The sequence below is a fragment of the Clarias gariepinus genome, chromosome 5, assembly GCF_024256425.1.
Source record: "Clarias gariepinus isolate MV-2021 ecotype Netherlands chromosome 5, CGAR_prim_01v2, whole genome shotgun sequence".
Taxonomy (NCBI): Eukaryota; Metazoa; Chordata; class Actinopteri; order Siluriformes; family Clariidae; genus Clarias; species Clarias gariepinus.
This window is the reverse complement of record NC_071104.1, coordinates 19,249,216-19,266,394: the sequence shown is the minus strand read 5'-3', so window position 1 is coordinate 19,266,394 and position 17,179 is coordinate 19,249,216. Positions and strand designations below refer to the sequence as shown.

The 17,179-nt window shown below is 38.6% G+C and overlaps 1 protein-coding gene across 2 annotated transcripts in view; it reads right to left on the bottom strand.

Moving 5' to 3' along the window:
• col4a2 (collagen, type IV, alpha 2) overlaps positions 1-17,179 on the bottom strand; it is a 71,698-nt gene that overhangs the window by 6,166 nt on the left and 48,353 nt on the right. The window contains exons 11-42 of one of the 2 annotated variants that reach the window (XM_053496132.1): positions 17,060-17,095; positions 16,929-16,970; positions 16,756-16,818; positions 16,595-16,639; positions 11,668-11,718; positions 11,523-11,558; positions 11,387-11,431; positions 11,200-11,251; positions 10,976-11,077; positions 10,722-10,865; positions 10,025-10,096; positions 9,731-9,882; positions 9,552-9,624; positions 9,361-9,467; positions 8,954-9,137; positions 8,506-8,550; positions 7,331-7,399; positions 7,135-7,233; positions 6,795-7,016; positions 6,496-6,657; positions 6,196-6,366; positions 4,721-4,864; positions 4,469-4,597; positions 3,252-3,433; positions 3,067-3,130; positions 2,812-2,886; positions 2,591-2,698; positions 2,358-2,465; positions 1,082-1,153; positions 575-700; positions 318-434; positions 8-169 (exon numbers count right to left, since the gene is read on the bottom strand). In XM_053496132.1, coding sequence (XP_053352107.1) covers positions 8-169; positions 318-434; positions 575-700; positions 1,082-1,153; positions 2,358-2,465; positions 2,591-2,698; positions 2,812-2,886; positions 3,067-3,130; positions 3,252-3,433; positions 4,469-4,597; positions 4,721-4,864; positions 6,196-6,366; positions 6,496-6,657; positions 6,795-7,016; positions 7,135-7,233; positions 7,331-7,399; positions 8,506-8,550; positions 8,954-9,137; positions 9,361-9,467; positions 9,552-9,624; positions 9,731-9,882; positions 10,025-10,096; positions 10,722-10,865; positions 10,976-11,077; positions 11,200-11,251; positions 11,387-11,431; positions 11,523-11,558; positions 11,668-11,718; positions 16,595-16,639; positions 16,756-16,818; positions 16,929-16,970; positions 17,060-17,095 — 3,259 coding nt within the window. The remainder of the gene's footprint in view (positions 1-7; positions 170-317; positions 435-574; positions 701-1,081; positions 1,154-2,357; positions 2,466-2,590; positions 2,699-2,811; positions 2,887-3,066; positions 3,131-3,251; positions 3,434-4,468; positions 4,598-4,720; positions 4,865-6,195; positions 6,367-6,495; positions 6,658-6,794; positions 7,017-7,134; positions 7,234-7,330; positions 7,400-8,505; positions 8,551-8,953; positions 9,138-9,360; positions 9,468-9,551; positions 9,625-9,730; positions 9,883-10,024; positions 10,097-10,721; positions 10,866-10,975; positions 11,078-11,199; positions 11,252-11,386; positions 11,432-11,522; positions 11,559-11,667; positions 11,719-16,594; positions 16,640-16,755; positions 16,819-16,928; positions 16,971-17,059; positions 17,096-17,179) is intronic. The other variant, XM_053496133.1, reaches the window with a different exon arrangement.

Sequence of the window (17,179 nt, the reverse complement as noted above, 5' to 3'; positions counted from 1 at the left end):
ACCAAACCTTTTCCTCCTGATACACCAGACTCTCCAGGAAATCCTTTATCTCCCATGTTTCCTCGTAGCCCTTTTGGTCCTGAGATTCCAGGATCCCCGTAAATGCCACGTTCTCCTTTAGCTCCAGATGGAGATGGAGCACCTGGCAGACCAGTGTGTCCTGGAAAGCCTAAATCAACAAAAGATCAGAAAGAGTGATTCATACTACAATAGCCTATGCATGACCATCACAGTGGTGAGATTTAAGATATAATGTTATGATATGGGAAATATGATCTCATGCTGATAACTGTATCCAATATATCATATGTCTTTACCTGGAAGACCTTTCTGACCAGGAAGTCCTGTGTCCCCTGAAAAACCCTTTTTACCAGGAATTCCCTGGGCACCTGGAGGCCCTTGATCTCCTGGCGGACCCGGTTCACCCTGATCACCTTAAAAAAGCAGCATTTTAAGTTTAGATAAAGATTGGAAAAATATCTGTTATTTTTAGAAATTATTTTTAAAGGAAAATATATCTTAATTTGCAAACAGACAAACAAACTAATTTAAAATATGGCATTCAATGACCCACCTGCATCTCCTATTGACCCTTTAAGGCCATGAGCTCCAGGAAACCCAATTTCAGTGTTAGGAATACCGGGGTCTCCTACTTCTCCTTTTGCTCCATCCTCACCTGGTATCCCCCAATTGTCAAGTCCTAACAAGCATGAAATTGTGAACAGTAAATTAACCATTGAAACGTCTAAAGTTACCTGGCAGTTCATTAAAATTATTTAACTGTTAACTGTTGCTCATAAAATGACAAACACTTAAATTGCTGGAATTGGTTTTAGTCCAACACACTCTTAAAACCCAAACGTATAGTGCTGAACCATCAACTCTGCATTAGAAATGTGGTCAGAAAAAAAAAATCATTAATTACCACTTATCTGCTTAGAGAAGTTGCAAAAACATAAAACATTAACAGTAGAAACAGCCATGAAAGTAAGTTATGACATTTCCTCATGCATTATGCAAAACACTAAACACCTGTATGTTCATAAAAAGGAGGCAGGAGACAAAAAAGATTGAGGTCTACCTGAAACACCTTGAAGACCTTTTTGACCTTTAAGTCCATGCAGCCCTGATAACCCATCAAGCCCAGGAAAACCTGAAAAGGGAGAGGAAACTTTACCTTTCATATTTTATCACACTGTTATTGCGCTCATAGCAGATTACATTCATTTTTCGGACTGCAGGGCAATACTTGATCTCATCAGCTGTAAAACTTGTGCTGATTAAAGAGATCATTTAAATGATAAATGTTCCCTTTCATCTTCATCTCACTTTAATTTCTAAAGAACAGGCAATGACATGCACATTACTATATCACATATTCATTACAGGAAATATTTACTTCAGTCGAACATTAAATAATGACCATAATGATGACTTTTGCTATATGTGATCACTTTCTATACTGCAATGCAGTTTATTTTTAATAACAGTATGCACACTTTCTGACCGGAAGGCCTCAGTCAGTACGGATCGGGAACTGCACCTCCAGCACCACCACACTGAGCACTGGGGCCCCACAAGGCTGTGTGCTCAGTCCCCTGCTGTTCACACTGCTGACTCACGACTGTGTAGCAACACACAGTTCAAATCACATCATTAAGTTCGCTGATGACACGACCGTGGTGGGTCTCATTAGCAAGAACGACGAGTCAGCGTACAGAGAAGAAGTGCAAAGGCTAACGGACTGGTGCAACAACAACAACCTGTCTCTGAATGTTGACAAGACAAAAGAGATGGTTGTTGACTTCAGGAGGACACGAGGCGACCATTCTCCGCTGAGCATCAACGGCTATTGTTTAGCTTCTCTGTTAATTTATGTTGTAAGTTTATGTTGCATGTAGCACCTTGGTCCTGGAGGAACGTTGTTTCGTTTCACTGTGTACTAACTGTATATGGTTGAAGTGACAATAAAGACTACTTGAACTTGAACTTGAAGGTTTATATTAATATGCTTTTTTATTATGCTTATTTAAAAGGAACAAATGCATTAAAACAAAACAAAATGATATAATTATTAATATGTTAATATAATTCTTCTCTTAGAAGATACAGTATTATGACATATTTATGATTAATAGTTTTTACAGTCAGCCAAAAAAAATTATATACATTTCAAGAAAAGAAAAACTTGTATAAATATTTGAATACTACATTTCTCCAGGATAATATCATAACAATATCAAAATATTATTATTAATATTATATTAATATAATATACATCATATATATTTTTCAGGATCCCCGTGAATTTTTCTTTTCCTGTATTCTTTTCTATCCCTATATTACTTTGAACATACCTATTTGTCCTAGATGACCTGGTTTACCAGGGGTCCCGGCCTCTCCTGGCACACCTGGCCACCCCTTTGATCCCTGGTTTCCTGGAAAGCCCTTTAGACCATCAGCACCTGATAAAAGAACAAAAGTGGTCCACTTGTGCATAATTTCTGTCTGCGTATAGTAACCAGACTGGCACTTCAACATTAAACCACTGTTTTAAGCACAAAGATTTATTATGAACAGACTCTCTTACCTGATGTCCCTTGTTCTCCAGGTTCACCTTGAGCCCCTTTGGGTCCTTGGATGCCATCAAAACCAGGACTTCCCCTGTCTCCAGTTTGACCGTGGAAACCACTTTCACCTGCAGAGGTACAAGGCAAGTGAATAAAAAAAATCCCTCAGTACCATTCCACAAACCTGCTGCTGCAAAGATATATATTTTTTTCCAGGTAATAAAATACTTTATTACCACACCTAAAGGTCCAGGCTGCCCAGTTTCCCCTCTGGTTCCTGTAGGTCCTGGCAGATCTATAACGTCACCCTCTTCACCTGAAGCACAAGAGTCTCTTAGCAATACCCGAGGAATTAAACAGACATTTGTCTTTGATTTAAGATTATAAAAATCTAATAATCTAATTTAATAAGATAAAAAAAAAATATAGACAGTGAAGTAAAAAAAATATGTTTTAAGCAGAATTTAAGAATGACATAATAAAAATTTAATATTACCTTTAATACCCTTGATTCCAACAGCTCCTTTTGCTCCATAAGCACCAGGTGAACCTTTGTCTCCCTAAGACATGAAGTTAGCTTTAACCATAAACCTCAATACCAAACAAACTTGTAAACATCAACACATCTCATGTACATACAGTAAATGCTTATGTAATGATTTTACTCCAGCAAAGAATTACCCGGTTGCCACTTGGTCCAAAAAATCCAGGAATTCCTGGGGATCCTGTTGGACCTGGCATTCCTTTCTGTCCAGGAAGTCCCTGAGCACCAGGCTGACCTAACAGACCTTTTACATTGCTGGGTTCCCCGGGCAATCCATGTTTCCCCTCTTGTCCTGGAACTCCTTGCATACCTTTGGTGCCTAGAGGGTAGAAGAGATCATGTGTGTAAATAAACTAATTTTATGTTTTTTTATGTTAAATTTCTTTAAATATTTGTTATTTATAGCATACATGCGGTAAATAGTTTTCTATTGATAACTAAGACAGCTGATTGATATTCTTTACTGCACTGTTTATACAAACATTAAAGATAGATTTGTTTTGTGAGATGCGTCCATGTTATGAATCAGTTGATAGCGTTGTTAATGAAAGTCTCATCTATGTAATTAAATTATATATGTATACATACATACAGTGAAACCTCGTATTACGAGTAACACGGTTTACGAGTGTCCTGCAAGACGAGCAAAGATTTTTAATAAATTTTGACATGAAAAACAAGCATTGTCGAATATCATGTATCACACATGCGCTTCTTGTTTTGACTTTACGCGTCACTTGATCACAACTGAGCCAACGGTTTTTCTCTCTCTTGCGCTACGGCATTGTAGGTAATCGCCTCCCATGCTGGGTTTTAGTGCTCGTCTCTTACTGGTATTAATCAACATCTGTGCACGCGTTTACTGTTTACTATAACACTGTGACCACGTGTGTGTAAAACATATTTTATTTTGTGTTTGTAGTGTTTGTACAGCGTGCGTGTGTGTGCACGCGTTTAAAGCAAGAGCAAGTCTCATTAGAGGGTAAAGATCCATTTTTTTCTGCATCAGCCGAATCGCGACAGAGCAGAGTTTCTGTGTAAGGCAAAGAGAGAGAGAGAGAGAGAGAGAGTGTGTGTGTGTGTGTGTGTGTGTGTTTGGGAAGCCGTGAGAAGGAGGGGGTGGTAGGGGGGCTGTAAAGGTGAGAGTGTGTGTGTGTTTCAGTTATGCTAATTCAGTATATATTAATAAATAAATACAGATGTTTAATACAATATACATGTCAATATTATGAATGTAGTGGTAAATTTATTCAATTATAACACATTTAAAGGTTATATATTAAAAACTTAAAAATATTATTTTACATTTCACTTTCATATCATGACAGCAAATAATTGTAGCAACAATATGTACCTCGGGGTCCAGTGAAACCTGCAGATCCTCTATCTCCATGTTCACCTTTTGCACCTTTCATGACCTCTTTCATATGTTCAAGTTCTATCCCGGACATTTGACCTGGAGGGCCCATTACTCCTCTTTCACCTGATGAAAAGAAATTATTAACAACAAATATTATGAGCTCCAAGACCGAATTATTAACATTTCACATGAAACAATCTAAAGTGCATGCAGTCATTATTACAAGAGAAAATAATAAATAAGAACCTTTTGGTCCCTGTGGGCCCATGTCCCCTTTCTTTCCTTGTTGACCTGGCATTCCTAAAAGCCCTTTCTCTCCTGAAAGGCCTGTTTGACCAGGATCTCCTGACATTCCTTGGAAACCTGTCATGCCTGGAGAGCCTTTTATACCTGCAAAAGTATATATGAGAAATACAAGTAAATATCTAAACAAAATATTTTTGGGTTGTATCATGTGATCATGGAGTTGTGGAGTTGGTGCAGATGTGACATCTTTTCTGACTTTTTTTTTCCAAGCTACTAAAAAAAATTTCGTGCATGGTGTTCATTTCTGGACAGTTCCAAAGATGTGAATACACATTAAAGCTGTTCTGGTAGATTTTAAATTGTACTTACATGTGACCCATCTATAGATTGTACTGTATAACTTCTAAATAGTGATTTATGTTCTTTAAATGAGACATGACTCTGTCCTTATGTGAATCAGTTGGTAATTTAGGGTAAATATGGTGTGAAGAGCATGGATTTTATTCCTCTTTTCTGTGAATTTTATGAAGAATATCAGAGTAATAGTCATCTTATTAATTTTAGCGTAAACAATATTAATTTGTTTATTTTTTACTCAGTACCTTTCAAAACAAAGTTACTCTCATCACCTTCTATTTATTACTCTTACATTAAAACAAAAAATGCTCTTTCATTCAAGCTCAGATTCTTTTTTCTTGCACTTCTGTCTGCAATCGGTAAATCCTGGTTTAGTTGATTATAAGTATCATAAGATGTAATGATAAGATGTAAGTATAAATACAGGTGGGCATTTATCATTTATAAAGTACCTAGTACTCATAAGTACATTGTCGCAGAAATATGAATTAGCCCTATGCAGTGTCCAATATGATAATTTTTATGGACGACTCATTATGGGAGATCAACTGGAGAGTTAGGTGGTTAATGAATTGAAATTGTGTTGTAAAGAACTCAATAACCATGTTCATGTCCAGTTAAAAAAGCACTCAACTGAAGAATGAGGGATATGAAAATATGGAAAGTCTGGATGCTTGTGCTTTTTTGTGACATCTAAACAAAATTGCAATAACAAAAGAGGATCTTTTACGTATTTTTTTATTCAGCCATCTGTTTAACCACATACAGTATAGTGCTTATTCTCTATAGGGTTATTAGGGGCCTGTGCCAGGGTATACCTTGAATGGGGTCTCATCTACTTGCAGGACAGAAACACACACACACACACACACACACACACGCACACACACACACACACACACACACACACACACACAGACCCTGGTGGTGCGAGATAACAGTGCTAACCACTAAGCCAGCATGTCTATGTTATTTGTGAAATGTGAAATTTTGTCATGCAGTGTAAAGCATCATAAGAAATGTACATTGTACATCACTGCAATTTGCACATTGTTCTTTGGATAAGATTTACTATGTTTGTCGTCTGAAAATTTGTGAAAAGTGAAAAATCTTCTGACCTTTAAGTCCCGGGACACCAGTCCGCCCAACATGTCCTGGGAGTCCTGGATCCCCTTGTGTTCCATAACCTCCTGGCCTACCATCACTTCCTGCTTCTCCCTGAAAACCCTTCACTCCTGGGGGCCCTGGGGGCCCACCATCTCCTCGATGGCCGGTTTCTCCTGTAGGCCCTTTGAGGAACAGCAGACAGGATCATATTATTATGACACTATTATTATTATAAGATAATCTGTTTTTGTCCTCCAGTTGTATTAAAGGTCACGCTCTAATAAGAGATTTTGATTACCCAAATAATTTACCTGGCAGTCCAATTTGGCCTGGAGGTCCAGGGGGCCCTGCTTGACCAGGATTCCCAGGGAAGCCAAATATTCCTGCTGGTCCAGGTCTTCCTATTTCCCCCTGTAAACCTTCAGGTCCTAATTCACCCTTGGTGCCAATCATTCCAGGCATTCCTTCCATGCCTGTATTGTACAACAGTTAAATAAATAATTGTATGTACAGTGTATGACTAAATCCAGAATTTCACGAATCCCAATCTATAATTAGAAATAAACACTATTATTGAAAGGTATATTAATCCTTACAGGGTATTTCTTACCTGGGTATCCAATTGTGCCAGGATTTCCAGATAAACCTTTTATGCCTTGCAGTCCTGATGGTCCACGTTCACCTGGGGGCCCTGGAGATGCTCCTAGAGCTTCACCATTAGGACCCTTTTGTCCAGCATCACCAGCAAGCCCTGGCTTACCTGGAGTGCCAGGAAATCCTTTGAGACCTTTTGGTCCAGCACTACCTGCGTCTCCACGAGGTCCAATAAAACCTGCATGGAAAAATTAGATCAGCAAGTTAACAGACAAAATACTGAATGTATGGTAATTTTCAACAGTGACCTGAACGTCTGAGCGTATGTAAGGACAACACTTGTATACTTAGCTCACCTTTTTCTCCAGGTGGTCCTCCAATGCCCTGGTCTCCTTGATCCCCTTTAGCTCCTATCCTGCCTCTATCTCCTGGTAATCCTTTGGGACCAGGTAGACCTAAAATACACCGACATTGCTAGGTCTGTCTAAATGAGGATTATGTGATGATGAATATTACAACACACGTATCACTAATATTATAAATAAATATTACCTGGCATTCCTTCCATTCCAAGGGGTCCTGGAGGTCCCATATGTCCTGGAAGTCCCCCTTTACAATCCCCTGGGGGACATACCAAAGCCATAGGATATTTAGTGACAAAGTGATGATTTTATAATCTTAACTTAGGCACCACACTCGTTTCTGACTGCCTGCTTTGCAAACGCTATAAGAAATTACATGTTATAGTAGGGGCTCCCAAACTGGTGTTCACTGTTTCTAATGCTTTCTACAATGTAAAAAATGCAACAATTTCCTCTAACAGTTACTATCCAAATGTGTCAGCTACTCATGATCTGTAAAGCATTCATAATTGCTCTAATCGGAGGTGCTAATGTTTGAGGCTGGTAGCTCTAAATAAACATCTCCTCTGCAGCAGAGGTAAGTTTTTGGTCTTGCTGTCATGAGATGATCTTCATGATATTCAGTTTCATTATGGTGCTTGATGGGTTTCTTAAAATGCATTTATAGACAATAGTTTTCTTGCTAGAACTATTCCAGAACAGCTGACCTTCATGTCTTAAAATAACAATTACCTAGAGTCATATGTGTTCATAATTGAAAAATCTCCAGTATTAAATCCAATCCAAAATTAAATCCAAACTTGGGTACAAACTTTTGACTAGTTCTGTATGTATGCATGTCCTGTTTTAGTGGTTTTTTTTTCTTTTATGCAATACTGACATACTGTACTAGGACAGCTGTTCATCAATAAAATATTATATGGATAAATCTAATAGAATTCTATTATATGGTTAAACCTCATACCACTGGCTCCTTGTTGACACAGTGTGACTAAACAGACTTAAAAAGAACAAACATTTACTGAAGCACTAAATTATACATTATGGAACCAAATGTGGGTGGGTTTTCAAAAAAAAAAATCCATAAGGTCTACTTGGCATTATTTGCTCAAAGTTTGGGAACCCCTGTGTTATGCCATGCCCAAATCACATGTGACTCATTACTGAGTAAAAAACAAAGCACATACCAACAGGGTGTAAACAACAATATTTGTGGGTGAATAAAATCAAACAAGGAGAAAAGTTAATAATGCCCAAAGCAATAATAGTGAGCAGTGACTGTGAACAAAAAAGTGATTGCAATGCAGCAAAGCATTTAGAGAGAAAAGTTATAATGGTGATTTGACTTGTCACCGATCAAGCTACCTGCTGTAATCCACTCGCCTCCTTCTCCTTGTAGACTACAGTCTCCTTTAAATGGCAAGCAAGAGATGATGACCGACAGAAACAGATAACACCAGAGGAGATACAGATAGATAGACAGAAGCTGATTGCGATTAAAACAGTTGCAGAGATTATATCAAGTGATTATTCTCTAAATTTTCAGAGAAAATTCTTCATGGAATCCTTTCTTAAATTAAAACCGTAAAGCATAAAACAAAATGCCAGATGTTAAGGTTAAATGCTTGATTTTATTATAATGTTTCCATGACTTCAAGCATTCCATGACTTTAAGAATAATGAATCCAAAAGTAAAAATCTACATATATATAAAGCAGAGGCTGCAGAACCAATTAGAGAATGAGAACTTAGTATTAAAGAATCAGAATGATATAAGAATGAAAAGAAGGAGAATAGATAAAAGAATTCATACCTGAAGTACCCGGTAGGCCTGGGTATCCATCAAAACCATTTATTCCTGGATCACCAACAGTACCCTTTACACCCTTTAGAGCTTTGATTCCTGGACCTTCTTCCCCTCGAACTCCAGGAAACCCTGGTGGACCTGGCCTGCCTGGATAACCCTTCTCTCCAGGCTCACCAACTGGCCCTTCTCCCTGCAAACAGCATAAAAGCATAACACACCAATCACAATAGCACACTTATATTTGAATTATCATACTCATAGGGTTTGAAAACATGATCATATGTTTGATACACAATGTTTACAGCTTGTGTTTAGTAATCAGGTTGCATCCTGGCAGCAGTATTTGGTAGTAATCTGAAAATAAAAACAGTGCATTCAGATCAAGTACACATTATTGCTAGTGAGATGCTCACAGGAGGGCCATGAGGTCCAGGGCTACCATCTATTCCTTTAGGCCCAGGGTGACCTTGGTTTCCTCGTTCACCTGGTCTCCCAGGGTCTCCTGGTTCTCCAGGTGATCCTGTTAAATTTACAAGTAATACAAACACATCAACATAATTTCTTTATTTTTCAAATTATAAACTGTTATAATAAAAAGATGTACCTTTCTCTGTAACCTCTATTCTGTCTCCCTTAAAGCCTTTAGATCCAGGGAGGCCTTGTGGACCAGGAAAGCCCTGAAAAAGAATTATGATTTTAGATGACTTACAATATGGCACTTTTTTGACTGCCTATGCAACATATTTTCTGCCATAAATAATTGCCATAATTCTGATAACTAACATGCAGACCATCCAAGCCTCTGGGTCCCTGCTCTCCCTGATCACCCTTTTGACCCCACTCGCCCACTATCCCAGGGTCACCCTGAGTTCCAGCTAGGCCTGGGAGTCCAGGAGGGGAGGTTTGTGATGTGCACTCACAGTGACCATGGTCACCTAAAAATAAAATAGTACATTCACTTTGAGTACAAAACCTATGATGAATGTACTGTATATCATCATGAATCCATACATCATAATGTTTCATAAACAGTTTAACTAAAATCAATCAGTTAATATCAATAGCCAACAGTCTTACCTTTTTGTCCTTTTATGCCAGCATTTCCTGGACGTCCACTTGGCCCTTCAGACCCTTTAAAAAACGTACCCCCTGTGGACAAACAGATTTATAGTGACAACACGTTAAAATCTTTCAATAATGATGACAGACTGAAACTTTGTGTTCAATGTCCTTTATGTAAGTATATATGACTTGTGATATGAAAGTATTTCTCTTTTAGAATAGTTTGTAGTTATACCTTAGTGAAAATGTAAGTGTTGTTCAAGTAAAATTGGGACTTTTGATTGTGTAGAATAACAGAACACCATTTGTCCTTTCCTTAAAAAAAAGGGTTGGTTACCTAAGGTGTTCTGTTTTTGCAGGGCAATGCACAACCTTATACAGCCCACATGCACTATACAGGCCACATCTCTGTACAGTCCTGACCTCGCTCCAAGTGACTTCTACAAGTTTTGGCCAGTAAAGGAGTTCCCAGAAGGCCAGCACTTTAAAGCAGGTAGTCAGATAATGGTTCCGGTGTACAGAGAAAACTTTTTACCTTGATAGTATCCAAACATTACAGTAAATTATATAGAGAAATATAAATAGTACTTGCTGTCATAACTGACTTGTTATTCGGCACAGTCAAAAGTACCGTTTTTATCTGAACACGCTTAAATTCATTAATCATGCAAACAACCAGTGCAAAATGGTAGAGATAGAGTTATAGATTTACATGATCCCTTTGGTCCAGGTGGCCCAGGTGGTCCTTGTTCTCCCTTAATGCCTGGAGGCCCAGGCTCTGAAGCTGGAATACCAGGTTCCCCAGTGTCACCTTTTCTTCCTTTTTCCCCTTTTGGTCCAAATAGACCAAACAAGACTGTGGATAAAACAAACACTTAGCTTTGTTTTTACCATTAATACATTTATTAAAAATTAAAAAAATATATATTTTATTTTTGTTTTAGACACCTTAAAAATTCTAAATACCTATGCTTTGTTCCTGAGCATCTGGCCCAGGGGGACCCTGTAATCCTTTCATTCCTCTAGGACCATCTTTCCCAGGTGGCCCACGTTCTCCTTTTGGCCCAACTTCAGAAACAAGAAAAGATATGCAACAGACTTAACAAATGGCAGCATATATATGTATATATATAACCCATAATAATGATGTTTTACTCAACTACATTTTGAGTAAAAATATATATTGTTACCTTCACTATTTCCGTTTGAATAGATCAGCTCTCCTGGCTCTCCTGGCTCCCCCTTTTGAAGCAGTCACATGTTAGAAACATTCATCATATTAATCCTGTGCATTCTTCAATGTACTGCAGTTCACACACAGCCAGCCATCATTAATTTCCAGGAATAAAGTTATTGTAACCACATAATAAAATATACCTTGTTTCCTGGCAGCCCAGCAAAGCCTGTATCTCCAGCATCACCCTGGGAAAATATCAATACATCAATATCAAAATATCTAGAGCATTTCAATGTAATAGTTGAAGCCCCAGTGATGACCTAAAATATAACATACCTTTCTTCCTGGCAATCCATTTCTTCCTGGAGGGCCCTATTAGCAATAATGAAATATATCTCGTTATGCAAGAAGCTAAACAGAATCATGCTCATAAAAATGTAAAGAAAAGAGCTGATAACATAAATGCATAACAAGTATATACCCGTTCCCCAATAAATCCAGGAACTCCGGTTTCTCCTTTGGAATGACCCCCCTTTAAAAAACAAACAAACATATATTTCATATATATCCGCAAGATGAGCAAAGATTTTTAATACATTTTTACTTGGAAAACTACATCTTGCCCTCACACACTTGGACAAGAAGGACACATAAGGTTGAATGCTGTACATAGATTTCAGCTCAGCATTCAACACTATCATCCCCCAACAACTTATTGGGAAGCTGAACCTGTTGGGCCTGAACACCTCCCTCTGCAACTGGATCCTGGACTTTCTGACCGGTAGGCCTCAGTCAGTAACTGCACCTCCGGCACCACCACACTGAGCACTGGGGCCCCACAAGGCTGTGTGCTCAGTCCCCTGCTGTTCACACTGCTGACTCACGACTGTGTAGCAACACACAGTTCGAACCACATCATTAAGTTCACTGATGACACAACCGTGGTGGGTCTCATTAGCAAGAACAACGAGTCAGCGTACAGAGAGGAAGTGCAGAGGCTAACGGACTTACAACTTGTCTCTAAATGTTGACAAGACAAAGGAGATGGTTGTTGACTTTAGGAGGACACGAGGCGACCATTCTCCGCTGAGCATCAACGGCTCCTCTGTGGGAATCGTCGAAAGCACCAAATTCCTGGGTGTCCACCTAGAGAAGGACCTCAGCTGGTCCCTCAACACCAGTTCCCTACACAAGAAAGCCCAACAGCGTCTCTTCTTTCTGAGAGGACTGAGGAAGGCCCAGCTTCCACCACCGATCCTGACCACCTTCTATAGAGGAACTATCAAGAGCATCCTGAGCGGCTGCATCACTGTCTGGTTTGGGAATTGTGCCATATCGGACCGCAAAACCCTACAGCGGATAGTGAGGACAGCGGAGAAGATCATCGGGGTCTCTCTTCCCTCTATTGAAGACATCTACATCAAAGGCTGCAGGGTCTCTTGTTTAGCTAGTTTAGTGTCTATGTTGTGTTAATTTATGTTGTAAATTTATGTTGCATGTAGCACCTAGGTCCTGGAGGAACGTTGTTTCGTTTCACTGTGTACTAACTGTAGATGGTTGTAATGACAATAAAGCCTATTTGAACTTGAACTTAAAGTATTGGTTTACGAGTACCGTCAGCCATAATACTAGTGCCAGGTCAATTTACAGTTTTTCTCAGTCGCTTTGGTGCGTTTCTCAGATCAGAATTAAAATTCTCATAACTATTAGTTCAACCTTCACAACATTTAGTCATTTGTGCACATCATAGTAGCAATTTCTCCTTTCTCTGAACAAACTGCAAATGATTTTGGACATGTATCAGTTGCTTTCATACAGTTTTTTGACATTTCCATTTGCTTATGTCATGTCAGTCAAAATTAATTATACTTATGGATGCTGAATAGTTGTCCTCAATAAAACTAATAGTCTTACTTTCATTGCTTGAGTCATTACACACAAAATTTTTGAACTAGTTATCAAATGTCAAATATTACTCATCTGTCAAGCAAATTCTATACCTTTCTTTATCATTTTTTCCTGGAAATGTCTCCTAAATTGAACAATTGATCTCAGGTGAATTTTAGCTGTCACTCATGAGGAGGTGGTTGAAATTTTAGTTGTAACCAATGACAAACAACTTGTTCACTGTCAATCATGGATGAATCCTGTGAATCCTCAATTGGCAAGCATATATGAACTGAGCAGGAGCTAGTGTGTACCATTTCTACACTTCTGTGACACAAAATGGAAGGTCAGCATCGTGGAAGAGGGGTGAGGATGCGGGGAGGAAGGGGAAGGGGAAAAGGGAGAAGAGGCAGATATAGGCAAATTCCTAATGAAATTAGGGCTACAATTGTGGACCATGTTGTCAATCACGGCCTCACCATGGAGGAGGCTGGTCGAAGGGTGCAACCCAATATTGGAAGAACTACTGTTAGTTCAATCATTCAAACATTCCGTAGGGAAAACAGGTATGCATACAGTAATTTACTGTACTGTACTGTACCATCTCATACATATCTCATGTTACTGTACTGTATTTGTAATTTTACTGTAATTTTACTCTGCACCACGTAGGATTGAAAGACAACCTCGCGGAGGTGGAAGAGGGCCCCTTTTACCCCAAAGCAAGAGGAAGCCATTTGTGCAATGGTCATTGCAAACAATGCAATAAAGTTGAGAGAAATACAAAGCGCTGTCATAGAGAATAACACGGTATTTGGCAATGTTGAATCTGTTTCAATTTCAACAATTGACAGAGTTCTCAAAAAAAATGAAATCCGCATGAAGCAATTGTATAAAGTGCCATTTGAACGAAACAGTGAAAGGGTGAAGGAGATCCGTCATCAGTATGTGAAGGTAAAGCAGGTCTTCTATGTTCAGCACTGTAAACTGCTTTACAGTAATTTGTAGTTTCATGCAGTACACTAGCAATTCTACAAAACATACTCTACAATGTGTTTTACCAAATGCATGCATTACTGTTTGTTACTGTACACAGGACAATTGTGAAATTGCACTTCTGTCTCTCTCTAAAGCGTGTACTGGAGCTGGAAGCCAGGGAACCACTGCACACATTCATATATGTTGATGAGGCAGGTTTCAATCTGGCCAAAGGCAGAAGGCGTGGAAGAAATCGCATTGGACAGAGAGCAACCACTGAAGTCCCTGGTCAGCGCGGAGGGAATATTACCATGTGTGCAGCCATCTCAGACAACGGCGTCCTCACCCATATCCCCCTTCTTGGTCCATACAATACCCAACATCTCCTGACATTTTTAGACACTCTTTACAGGGACCTAGTCCCTGAGAATGAGAGGGGTGGAGGCCAACTCAGCAAGTATGTTGTTGTCTGGGATAATGTCCGTTTTCACCACTCCCATCTGGTCAGAGAGTGGTTTGCAGCACATGAAAGAATGCTGGTTGAATATCTCCCTCCATATTTCCCATTCCTTAATCCAATAGAGGAGTTTCTCTGCCTGGAGGTGGAAAGTTTATGGCCGGCATCCACATGAGCAAATGGCCCTGCTAGCAGCCATGGATGCAGCATGTGACAACATCACAGCAGAGTTCTGCAGAGGATGGATTCGCCACTCTAGGAGATACTTTCCTCGCTGCATTGCGAGGGATAACATCCGTTGGGATGTAGATGAAAATATGTGGCCAGACAGACAGGAACGTCTGGATGTGCCAGAATGATTTACTGTACCTGTATGTTACAGTACTGTACAATACTGTATGTACTGTTACATGTACTGTATATTGTTCACATTTGTGCACAGCTCTACCAAAAGGGTGATTTTATGTTTACATGTATTCTACAGTAAACAAGTGACTGTAGCATATTTTTCTTTTGCACAATGCTGTAGAATTACAAACACTTCTATACAGTAAAAATGTAAAACGTACTTATTCAGTGTCTCAGTTACTCCCCAAACTCCCATAACATCTACAGTAACTTTACTGCACATTTCAAATGGCTGTACAAGTAGGGCATAGTGCTGTCTTGAGCATTTTCAGGTGTCACCAAATATTTTTGCAATGGAAAACACTGAAATTATAAACTGTCATAGTGAAAACATGACAAAGCCATTTGACTATCTTGTTCATAAAGATGGTGTCAAGACTTTTCATTTTGATGGTACTGACAGTTTCATTGACATGAATACTTGCTTTTGAGGAATGGATTATCAATTTTGAGCATGTGACGTGCTTTTGCAGGCTATCCACTAGGTTTTGCAGTTTGCACTAATTGTTTTGAGAAATGCACTAACTGCTGTGCAAATGTTAATAGTGTTCTGAGAAACGCACCAAAGCGACTGAGAAAAACTGTAATAACATTTCTTAATAATTATATACCATTAAACTGGTGACAAGATCATGGGCACCCAGGGCTCACCTGTGCCTGAGCGACGAAAACTTTGTGTGGTCCGATCCCACAAAATCAGAACCTTATTGAATTACGTGAATTACAATTTGCTGTGTATGGAGTTTAGCAGGCAAAGAGCTCAGGTTTGTTGATCTGGACTCCAAATTCTCCAGATTTAATCCAATTGCGCATCCATACGATGCTCTGTCTTGCAACTTATAGCATTTACAAGATGTGCTGCTAATGTTGTGGTGCAAGATACCACTGCACACCTGCAGAGGTCTTGTGGAGCCATGTCCCGAGGAGTCAGAGCTGTTTTGATGACATAAAGGGGAAACTAAAACCTGGGTGGTTTTAATAGTACTGCTTATAAGGTCACGGCTAATCATTGTATGTATATAAATTCTTTTGAAGCTGATAATTATTAAGCTTGTTACTATGCTTTAAACCTACTGATATTAAACCACTAAAGACACTTGTAATACTGAATAATACTGTATTAATAAAAATAAACAATAGAATATACCAATGAGTTATTTTTTGGTATTTTTATAAATCTATGAACTGATTATCATACACTTAAACCTATTCAATTGCTTATAACTGTAACTACAATGTGGAAGCTATACTGAAAGGAAAGCATTCACAGTATATTAATTATGGACATTTTACAAAACACAATAATTATATACATATACTAAATACATAATTACTTTATGTGCATAAATCCACATATGAATCATCCCACCAATTCTTCTAAAATTATATTTTCTACAAAAGCACGGGACAATGACAGCAAAACAAGAATATTTTAGCTCAGATGATCTTACAAGTACTACTTTTTAGAAATACAGAAATGTAATGATGGTTATGCAAAATCAGTTTTAAGTTTGCGAAAGGTATTATTTTAATGATAATGGATAGTTATTGAGTACCAGACATAAGCATGACAAGTAAGACCACTGCATGACTTTTTGGGTTTTGTTTCAGTTTAGAGAATTAGAGAAAAGGAATGTCCAAGTGAACTCATTAATAATGAAACACTGATGTGACTTACCAAATCACCTGGTAAACCTTTCTCGCCTTTCTCGCCATTAGGACCCTTTGAATGAACAAATGAGTAATTATTTAATACACGGTTATATAACGCACCATAAACCACAGGTTTTAGTAGTATTAAACGCTATTTTAAAAATTATTTTTAGACACATGACTGACCGGAATGAGGTCTTTTAACTCATCAGTTAACTTTCCTGATGGCCCTGGAGCTCCAACATCCCCCTGTGGTTAAAATAAGTATTGCAGTTCCAGTGGTTAAAATAATCACCTAACTTCCTGATCCAAATCATACCCTTAGGGTCTAGAGGGCAGTGGAGATATGTTCATATTACCCGCTGTCCTTTTTCTCCTTTGTAGACTGTAGTTGGATTGCCCTGCATAAATATAACCAAGAATTAGTACTAATATCTTACAGAAGTTAAAGCAAGTTATGAATCAGAATATTTTAGTGTCTATAGGCTACCTTTGGTCCTGGAGGTCCTCTATAACCCTTTTCGCCCTAGAGTGGAGAGGAGTAAAAGAAATGGACAGTTTGGATACAATACATGTACAGTATCTAAAAGTGTAAATGAAATAATTAATA